At 45.3% G+C, this 11141-nt stretch overlaps 1 protein-coding gene across 1 annotated transcript in view; it reads right to left on the bottom strand.

Moving 5' to 3' along the window:
• The window catches only part of ZNF462 (zinc finger protein 462), a 141821-nt gene that overhangs the window by 719 nt on the left and 129961 nt on the right, over positions 1-11141 (bottom strand). Inside the window, exons 12-13 of the mRNA XM_024753684.1 lie at positions 5719-5851; positions 1065-1188 (exon numbers count right to left, since the gene is read on the bottom strand). Of these exons, the coding sequence (XP_024609452.1) occupies positions 1065-1188; positions 5719-5851 (257 nt within the window). The remainder of the gene's footprint in view (positions 1-1064; positions 1189-5718; positions 5852-11141) is intronic.

Below are 11141 nucleotides of genomic sequence, written 5' to 3'. Positions count from 1 at the left end.
ATATATATTTTTTTTTTTTTTCTAGTTAAACAAAAAACATTCATGTCCTTATTTCTCTGATCCTAAAAAGGTCTTGGGGTCTTACAAGTATGACTGAACTGTGAGTGATTTATCCTTGCTACCTGTTATGCTTAGGTCATATATTTCTGGCATCTTAACAAAAAGTTGAACCTATAAAAATATCCATTATCATACTATGTTTTGATTATACCATGCTTTGATTCCAGATCAACATAATTATTTTATGTTCCCTCCTGTACTGGGAACAGTATAAATCATAAGCGGTCACAGCCAGAAGTGCCTTATGCTCAGACCCATCAGAGGAGCCTAGAAGCTTGGAGGTTTGCTACATTTATTCGGACTAAACGAGCAACTCAGGTATTAAAGATTTAATAGATAGGTCCAGAAACAAATCATAGAAACAACAAAAAACAAAAACCTGAAGACGGGACCCATGTCCTGGGGAGCTTAGTTACATCCTCTGAAGTTTAGATGCTTCACGTTTCTGGGCATTTTCTGCTGGAAGGACCAACTCCTAGGTTCTCCCAGCATCTGCTGGGCTCTAAGTGCCTTATCTAGGGGACAATTTCATGTTCAAGGATCTTATGAGTGCTCTACAGGTATGCTCCCACCTACCTGGGAGGCAGGCAGAAGCGGGCTCTGTCCCCGAGGCAGAGCATTGAAGGCACCAAGAGGTGCGTGGGAAGGTTCAAGGCCACTCAGGGAATGAGTCATCACAGAGGCAGGAACAGAAGCCAGATCTTTGGACCCCGGTCCACGCTCTATCAGAGAACGTCATGCTAATGAAAGCTGAAGGGACACGGGCTGGAGAGAGCGCTACACTTCTACACGAGGGCTTGAGCGGGATCTGTCATTCGTAAAGATGATCTTTCCTCCTTTGACTTGTGTCTGGGTGACCATTTAAAAACCAGCAGAAAGGTAGAAACCCAGTTCGTTACAACTGCCTCTCCTCCCATGCCCGGAAGTGTGACACAGAGGGGTCTATGTATTGTCAGGAGAAACCGCCACCTCGCACGATGGGCGAAGGCCTTCATGGGACTTACATGCCGTGTCTCAGCACGTGCCTTTCCCACTCAGAGCCCTGGGAAAACGCCCGTCCGCAAAATTCACATGGAAAACGCTTCTCAGTGTTGATAGCAGCCCCACGGTCAGAAAATCTCATCAGATCTGTGAGGAGAAAGCAGAAGTGTTACCTGTGTGCCAGGGAGCGGGCAGAAGAGAAGTCAACATCCATTAGGAAGCTTCCTCTCCTACCTTCCGTCCCAAAGCCATTCAGTGCAACCAATTTCCAGATTCCTTACTCTTTCTCCTACTGGCTTTTCACCAAAGGATATTTCTTGAAACTCTCGCAAGAACTGTTCCTGTGGTTCCCGAGCCCCAGGTGTCCTCACTTCTCCTCACCTCCCAGTTGCTTCCATCACAAATAACCTGGGTCTGTCTTGCCTGAAGAACCCCTTCTGTTCATTCCAATGGCATCTGAGCATTTTTTTTTCCCTATCAAATCTCTCCCTTCTGTGATGCTCTGTATCAGTGCCTCAAGTTTAGCATGTATTCATTTTCTATTTGACACAAGTTTATCTCCGCTCACTAAAAAAGCACCAGATCAGGAAAAGCGTGGTAAGACCTCAAGGCTTCGACACATTCCAAGGAAGGCTGAGGACTCACGACTGGTGGTCATCTGCCATGGATATCAGAATCAACACCTCCCAGGATGACTGCGAACACTGAATGAGATCTGTAAGCAAAGAACCTAGCAGGAGTGAGTCCCGGGCATCAGGGAGTCTGGAATGTGAAAGCGTGTCCTCAGCTAGTAAGGGCTCCTGGCCAGCTGCCCAGCATCTATGCCTCAATCGGTATGTATATATATATATTTTTTTTTGGGGGGGGGGCGGGGGATGGGCTGTGTTGGGTCTTGGTTGCCGCATGCAGGCTTTCTCTAGTTGTGGCGAGCAGGGGCTACTCTTCGTTGCAGTGCGCGGGCTTCTCATTGCGGTCGCTTCTCTTGTTGCGGAGCACGGGCTTCAGTAGTTGTGGCTCGTGGGCTCTAGAGGACAGTCTCAGTAGTTGTGGTGCACGGGCTTAGTTGCTCTGCGGCATGTGGGATCTTCCCAGACCAGGGCTCGAACCCGTGTCCCCTGCGTTGGCAGGCGGATTCTTAACCGCTGAGCCACCAGAGAAGTCCAATTGGTGTATTCTTGAACATGGGGATATGCACACATTTCTGGATAGCTCTGTTGGTAACATCAAATGTTGACTGTCGTTTTATTTCCTCCACGGCCCTGGGCACACGTGAGTGGTCTGATAAACGTGGACTGGCTGGCTAATTGTTTAGAGACCACGCCTCCTGGCAAACTCAAAGATGAGAGCTTATATGGCCTTTGTGTTATCCTGAGTCCCAAGCCCACACGTCTTTGATTATACCACAGAGGGCCAGATCTTTACGTGCATAATAAACAGCAGGACCGAGACGGCCCTGCAGCCACGCGGCAGAGTGAGGGCAGCACACGGGGAAATGATCATCTCTGCGTATCTGATCGCTGTGTGTCTGTACCTACAAGATGCTACAGGAGGATGTCTCCTGGTTGAAACACTCCGTCTGATAAAAATCCTCAGGAGGACGTTAACAGGCCAGGTGTCTCTACGCTGCCTTCACCTTCAGCACAAAAAGCTCTGTGAATGGGGCCAGTTTTAACAAAAGACGAAACATTTTCTCACAAATTAAGAAGATCACCACACAAGCCATTAAAAATAATTGCACAGACTACCTTCCTTGATTCTTTTCATTGGAAATGAGACAGCACCATCTGCCCTGCGCATTAATTCCTTAGCAGGGATTATCTTGGGCAAGAAATCAGCAGAATGCCTTCCTAACTCCTCCCAGCTGCATAATGAGAGGGGGTGGGGAGGGTCCTGCTTGGGTTCATGTTGATTTCTTCACGCCTGGTTTCTTCTCTTTCAGATTCCCTCTGAGCTGCCTTCTGAGGCAGGACCTGCAATGTGGCCACAGTCAGTCCCCTCCCTGGTTCTCGTGCTGGGAAAGGACGCTGGGAACAGGGTGGCTCCAAGGACGTGAGCCCCCCGAACTGAGCGCCCGATGAGCACCTACACTGCCGACGCGGGGCCTGCCCCTGGCACACGTACTCGCTTACCCTTAGGAAACATGCAACCAGCCACCTATTCTTTCCAAGGGCTCATGCTGTTTCATCCTCAAAGGAGGAGGCCAGTCATTACCTGTCACACATCAAATGGCTCTCCATTAGCCCCGAGAGCTGTGCTAAAGCCACCTCCCGCTCTCTACTCCTGGAAGACAGGACGTCTGGCAAAAACGCCCCGAGGCTATTGTGTGCCGGGTTCTTCTGGTTGGCAAGAATACACCTGATGGTGGAAAATTGATTCAAAGGCAATGAAACAAAGGAGGCTGTTCTTTCAAGGATCCGGCGAGGGGTACGGGAAGGTTTTGGCGAGTAATTCCCATTAACGTTACTAGAAGTGACTCATGTAATTCCCCCACCCGCTGAGAGAGGAATACAGGCTTCTCCACCCCAAGATTTTTTCCCCCATGCTGTTAAGGCTCATGAATGTGGATGCTAAACTTTCCAGGGACAGGCGATCAGACACCATGAAGTTCTTTCCAGGCAAACAGAGCTGGTCTGATGCCACAGTGCCCGTGCGAGGGGGCGGCCAGGCTGGGCGAGGGAGCGTGCCTGGTGCTCTCACAGCTAACTGCCATTTAGTTTAGAGGCGTCACAGGGGAGGGGCGGACTAAAGGAGGTTCTTGCCTCTGCAATACTTATAACCTGTAAAATCATGTGTGCTCGGCTCTAGAGATTAAAACGTCATGGTACCCAATGAGGACTAATTCATTTCCTGGAGGGGAACGGTAGGGCACAGAGCACCATGAAGAAAAGGAGCCTGTGTACCCTCTGTCACAAGCATCCTCTTCCAGAGAACTCTGGAAACAGTGCACAGACGTTAAAGAATTCCTCACTAAGAACATATTTGTGAAATGCTAAAAAAAAACAAATAAAGGGAAAGAAAATTTAAAAACCATGCTTCTCAGATCACAGCCATTTTCCTTGTAAGAAACAGATTACTGCAGCCCCTCCTAATAAAAGTTGTAACATGACAAGGGCAATCAGTCTAGATGGTGTGCGTGTTCTATTTATCCATTTACCGCGGGCACGGGGGTTCAGGAGCCAAACTGGATCCCCACTCAGCAAACCTGTGGTCTCCTACTACGGCAGAGGTAAAAGATGGTGGGCAAGGGGATGGGGCTGGAAGTCAGGGCAAGTCAGGAAGAAGAACAGGGAGAACCGCAGAGGGAACGGCCACCAAGTCGGCTTTCTTAGGCTTGCAGGCTGACCAAGGAAGAAAAGCCAAGAAATTCCGCAAAAGCGCCCCTTAGAGTGAGGCCTAAGGGCCGCTGGACTGACGGAATTCAGGGGCAGGTTCCCTTCAGTGAGGATCACCCCGCTGTCCAAAGGGTAGGGGAGATGGTGTATAGTGTAAAAGACGTTTTGCCTCTGGAGCCAGAAGACTTAGACTCAACCTCCAGTGGTTTTTTTTTTTAAACTTTGAACAAGCTCTTAAGTATCCTGGGCCTTTGTTTCCCCATTTGTAAAAATGGCAATAACACCATCTACGTCGCAGGGTTTTATCATTATTATTAGCTGGTTACTATGTTCTAGGAACTAGACTAACATTTGTGTGCTCTCTCATTTAAGATTTACGCAACCCTAGGATGACGAATGCATAAAGAGAGAAAATAATTTACCCAAAGTCACATAACCAACAAGTAGCGCGACTGGGAGCCAAATCCAGGCAGACCAACTACAGAGCCTCTAACATTGTGTAACGTTAAGGATAAAAAGTATAAAACCCACGAGCACCGGGCCTGGCACATCCGGCTGCTCAGTAATGGCAACTAATACCATTCTTCTCATCACTGGGATGATGTCTATCACATTTATTTCTCAGGTCTAGGTTATCCATGGGCTTTTGATAAATCTGCAATAACTAAAGTAAGATATCCCAACCTATATCCTTTACGTAGAGTCTTGGGTTTTCCATAAGATTCTATGTTGAGCAATATAGAATACCAACTCTAGATCATGTAAACGTATGTCTACAACTAAATATACTTTGAAAAACTTCACTTTGAAAATAATGATAGACTCACAGAAACTCATACAAAAATACCACAAAACCCTTCCCCGTAAACACAGCCAAATAAAAGCCCCTGGTCTCTCTCGCTCTCTTTACAAAGCAAAAGCAGTAGCAAGGCGGGTGAGAGGAGGACCGTGCAGGACGACACATGGAGAGAGCTCAAGCCCCCTGCAGCTCCCCCCAGCCCAGCAGAAGCAATTTGAAATAAGCGTTCAATCGGAAGCTCGTTTACATTCCTCAGTAGCTTTTACAGGACCATCCATCTTGCTGTCTGTCTGTCCTTATTCTGCAGATTCCCAAGACACCAGTTTTCCTGAATAAAAAACCAATCATCGCCACGTATTTTTTACCGCATGTATTTCCTGGGAGTTTCTAGAGCTGGTACTAGTTTACAGGACACAGCCCCTGGTGTGTTTCTTAAGTCAGTCCATTCCTTCTGTTGCCCCTACAACAACCTTCTGCCTCCCCTTGTATCTCAGCACGGCCGGGCTGGGTGCCAGCTGGGGCTCAGGGGGCAGGGGAGGGACCTACCTCTGCCGTCAGCCTTGCTGTTCATTTCTTCTTCCTTGTCCTCCTCGTCACTGCTGGAGCTCTCCATCTTCTCCTTCATCTGTTCCAGCTGATCCAAGTTAACTCGTCCAACCAGCTCAAAGTTACGGCTTACCTGAAACAGACCCAAACAGACAGTGGAATCACAAACCGCAACTGAATGCGGTTCTCCCCGGAGGACAGAACTTCCCGCCGTCATTTTCCCGTGGGTGTGCTTTTAGAGCCAGGACCAAATAACCCCAGTGCCTAAGAGGTCCTTTCTTCATGCTGACTCTCTCAGAGGTGTACCTGCCATTTACTTCCACATTCATTTTCACCGGAAGTGTCAACACCGGACCTTCCTTACCAAATTCAGTAAGAAACGTGAGCTACCGTCAGCAGAAAATCAAAAGCATCGTGAAGCCCGGGGTGTAGAACAGGTGTCCAATAAACATTTTTGGAGTTGAATTCAAGGATGTACCTTCTGTAAACTACCCAAATTGTGGTTTCCTTCCCCTTTCTGGGAATGTGGCCTTTTCTGATTTTGGCTTTTGGAAACATGTATAAGAAGTGTCATACACGCATGTTTACGAAGTTATGTTTCTGGAGGTGAAGTGACTCTGTAAGTAACCTGAAGACTAGCAGAGTCACAACATTTCCACCATGAGCCTATCAAGCTGGAGGGCTATGGGCTGTCCTAGCTTTGACCAAACGACAGCTATTCGATTCCTAACTCCGGTTTAGATGTAAGACAATAATATTGGTACTGTTTAGTGTTACTACTGTTTCTGAAGCTGACCACAACCTATTCATCACAGCTGGGGATTATCTGAGAAAAATCTAGATGACAAATCCCTAAAAACCCTTTTAAAGTGTTAACTATGGCTGATTTTTGTTTACATAAAACGTGGTTAGGATAATGTGGGAATCCAAACTGTCTTCAAAATATCATCCAAGAGAAATAAAAATCCACCCTGAGAAAACTCTGTAAGGATATTCTGTTTGGGGTTCTCATGTCAATGGTAGTACAAAATGCAACCTCTTCAATTAATCTATTTTCAGAACTTCTTCAGTTGCCCGTGTAGAATTACCAGCAACGACAGCACAGGAGTCTAGCCAACAAAATGACTCAAACCAATACAGTGATGGGTTCCGTGCTTCCCCTGTGGGGACCACGGAAGGGGCCCATGGAGATAAATAAGACCCGGTCCTGGCCTCCAGAGGCGCAGAGTTTAGTTGAGGAGGGAAGACAGACTTCATTAATGAGACTCCAAGGCAGATTTCCATAGCTGCTACAGGAGAGAGAGAGAGTAATGAGGGCGCAGGAGAGGACAGGGAGAATTTACAAGACAGTTCCAAAATATTCCCTGGGACCAGCCTGGAACAAAGATGTGCTGAGCACCACCAATTCCATATGCCTGGCAGATGGAAACATCATCATCAACTGTGACAAATGCGAGAGAAAGAGCCTCAGAGCATCAGGGCCAACAGACAGTGCTGTGAAAAAGCTTAACACCGCCCCCATCACATCATGTTGGGGGTCGGCCGCGTTGAAAAGGAGCAAGAACCCTCCGGATGAAAGCTCTCTTAAAGCAAGAGAAACAATCCACTGAATGAAATCCATGAAATCAGTTGACTTGGAAAACAACTCAGCATGAGGGTGGAAAAGACCTCTTCGTCACTCTCAGCAGTAAACCCTCAGAGAAGGCAAATTCCTGTTCTGCTCGTGAAAAAAAGTTTTAAAAATGAATAGCCTAAGGCGAAGAGGAGGAAGTCAAGTTAGAATCTTTCTTTCTTTCTGAGTTCACGGTATCAGCCGGCAAAGGACTTTTGAACAAAGTACCTTCCCAATTAGGGCTTTCTCTATGTACTATCCTCACTCCTACTGACCTATACAGGTTTTTAAAAATTTGTAACACAGACCTGAGCGCAAGTTTCGGGTTCACCGTGAACCATGAGACTCCGGGCAAATTACTGAACATAAATGTCCTCAGTGTCCTTGTTTGTAAAAGGGGGCCAGCATAGTATACGAAACACAATAAATAGTTCACCAAATTGTGGTTTCCTTCCCCTTTCTGGGAATGTGGCCTTTTCCGATTTTGGCTTTTGGAAACACATATAAGTATCGTAAGTGCATATTTATGAAGTTATGTTTCACCACAAAGTCGACATTTTAATCAAATAGCATTTATGACAAATATGTGAATAAAAGTTTTCTGGGTTGCCAGTTTTTTTCAGGAAAAGGAGGCAAGATTCCAACTGGCCTAATTTCAAAATATGCAAAGAAACAATACTTTGAAATGATCAGTACTTTTTTAAAAGGCAGCCTTTTCCAATAGCTTTCTCCCTGCTTCAGCCAGGGCAACTATAAGCATGTAGAAGGGGCAGGAGAGGTGGGCATTGCCAGCAAACAAAAAAAAATGAAACCAAGAAAGGCCAAAAAACAATCCTCAAACATCTTGTGTCCAGCAGTTTGCATTCATTCATTCATTCATTCAGGACTCCCAGGGGCCCTGCTGTATGCCAGGCCCTGTGCCTATCAAGGAACTCACAGTGACAGAAGGAGATCTGTCACCAAACCAAATGTTATTTCTTCTTTTCCTCCTTCCTGTTTCTTTTCCTTTTACAGGAAAACTGTTAGCATTTTGGATTCTGCACAATTTTATGAGTACATGACATTTTCATGGTATAACGTTCACCCGGGGCTCACCGAGGATTTATTTGTCCTGAAGATTTCTAAAATCTTTGTTTAAAAATAAAAATGAAAAATTTTGCTATGTAATTAGAGGGTTTTAAATTAAAAACTCTTTATAGGGTTGAGTTCTTACTATACTTTAAATCTCCAAACCAGCAATCCAGGGTTAATCTTCATACAAAAGGAAGACTCCTTGCTGCACTTCTGAGCCACCGTCTCTTTCCTGTATTATTGCAAGCCCCTTCCCTCCCTCCCTGCTGACTTCCCAGCGTCCATTCTCACCACCTCTTGCATCTAACCTCCAGGGTGGTCTGACTGAGTGATTTTTTTTTTTTAAATTAAATCTGCTCATGTCAGACTCCACTTGCCCTGAGGATGAAACCCCAATTTCTTACTGGGCTTTACATGTCCCCCCGACTATCATCTTACCCCCTGGCCCACCCTGCCCTCATAGTGACTGCCCTTTGCTCCCACCACCCTGAGCTTATTGAGGTCTCTGGAACAGGCCAAGCTCTTGACTTTGTGCCTCTCTCCGCAGAGGCTATGTCCTCTGTGTGAAATTCTCTCAAGCCTGCCTCGCTCACATGGTGTCTCGTCTCCTCAGCCTTCCAGCATCACTCCAATGTAACCGTATCCGGGGGACCCTCCCTCAACACCTCCTAGGTTAAATATCCTTGCCCTAGGCTTCCACAGCACCCTCCCCTCCCCTTTCATAACTCAGTGACTGTACAGCCCAGGGAACTAGATTCAATACCTTGTAATAACCTATATATGTATGTAGAACTGAATCACTTTGCTGTACATCCGAAACTAACAAACACTGTAAATCAACAATGGTGCGATTAAAAAAACCCTCAGAAATTAACTGTTTCTGGCCTGCCTGCCCAACAGAACTGCAAACTCCATGAAGACAAACACCCTGCAGCTTATTCACAGCCAGATCTGCACTGGCCAGTGCAGTGTCCAGATTAGAGCAGGCATGGTTCTCACCTCTTGGATACTGGGTGTCTGCATTTTCATTTATTATATTTTTCTGTACTATAAATGTTTACAAAGAAAAACTAGAAAGCAGAAAAAACTCATTTAAAATCCAACGACCTACATGAAGAACCTAGGGGTAAGACGGGAATAAAGACACAGACCTACTAGAGCATGGACCTAAGGATATGCGGAGGGGGAAGGGTAAGCTGTGACAAAGCGAGAGAGTGGCATGGGTATATATACACTACCAAACGTAAAATAGATAGCTAGTGGGAAGCAGCCGCATAGCACAGGGAGATCAGCTCCGTGCTTTGTGACCACCTAGAGGGGTGGGATAGGGAGGGTGGGAGGGAGGGAGACGCAAGAGGGAAGAGATATGAGGACATGTGTATATGTATAACTGATTTACTTTGTTATAAAGCAGAAACTAACACACCACCGTAAAGCAATTATACTCCAATAAAGATATTTAAAAAAAAATAAAATGAAATCCGACGACCTGTACATAATGCCTGTGAACAGGCGGTCACGTTTCTGTATTCCTGTCTCCATTCACAGGTGACTTACAGTGCTGCTTTTCGATGCATGCTACGGCATAAATATCAATCTCTGTATACATCCTTTTTTTTTTTTGCGGTACGCGGGCCTCTCACTGTTATGGCCTCTCCCGTTGCGGAGCACAGGCTCCGGACGCGCAGGCTCAGCGGCCATGGCTCACGGGCCCAGCCGCTCCACGGCATGTGGGATCTTCCCGGACCGGGGCACGAACCCGCGTCCCCTGCATCGGCAGGTGGACTCCCAACCACTGCGCCACCAGGGAAGCCCTATACATCCATTTTTAATCACCACATAATACTTTGTTAAGTAGATATATTATAGTTTACTTGACTCTTCCCATGTGAGTCTACCTTTGGTTATTTCTGGCTTTTCACTATTAAAAATGCAACAATAAGCCTTATTATACACAAACCTTTCTTTCATGTTTAGTTTTAGCCATGGCAATCAGGGAAGAAAAAGAAATAAAAGGAATCCAAATTAGAAAAGGAGAAGTAAAACTGTCACTGTTTGCAGAAGACATGATACTATACATAGAAAGTCATAAAGATGCTACCGGTAACTACTAGAGCTCATCAATGAATGCGGTAAAATTTCAGGATACAAAATTGATACACAGAAATCTAGCATTTCTATACACTAGAAATGTGTATAGTGATCTATACACTAGATCTTTTTTCTGAAAGATCAGAAAAAGAAATTAAGGAAACAATTTCACTTACCAGCACATCAAAAAAGAATAAAATACCTAGGAATAAACCTACCTAAAGAGACAAAAGACCTGTACTCTGAAAACTATAAGACACTGATGATAAGAAGTAAAACTGTCACTGTTTGCAGATGACATGATACTATACATAGAAAATCCTGAAGATGCTATCAGAAAACTACTAGAGCTCATCAATGAATGCGGTAAAATTTCAGGATACAAAATTGATACACAGAAATCTAGCATTTCTATACACTAGAAATGTGTATAGTGATCTATACACTAGATCTTTTTTCTGAAAGATCAGAAAAAGAAATTAAGGAAACAATTTCACTTACCAGCACATCAAAAAAGAATAAAATACCTAGGAATAAACCTACCTAAAGAGACAAAAGACCTGTACTCTGAAAACTATAAGACACTGATGAAAAACTGAAGATGACACAAACAGATGGAAAGATATACCACATTCTTGGATTGGAAGAA

The sequence above is a fragment of the Neophocaena asiaeorientalis genome, unplaced genomic scaffold, assembly GCF_003031525.2.
Source record: "Neophocaena asiaeorientalis asiaeorientalis breed wild unplaced genomic scaffold, Neophocaena_asiaeorientalis_V1.1 scaffold342, whole genome shotgun sequence".
NCBI classification, from domain to species: domain Eukaryota; kingdom Metazoa; phylum Chordata; class Mammalia; order Artiodactyla; family Phocoenidae; genus Neophocaena; species Neophocaena asiaeorientalis.
This window is presented reverse-complemented; position numbering and strand designations above follow the sequence as displayed.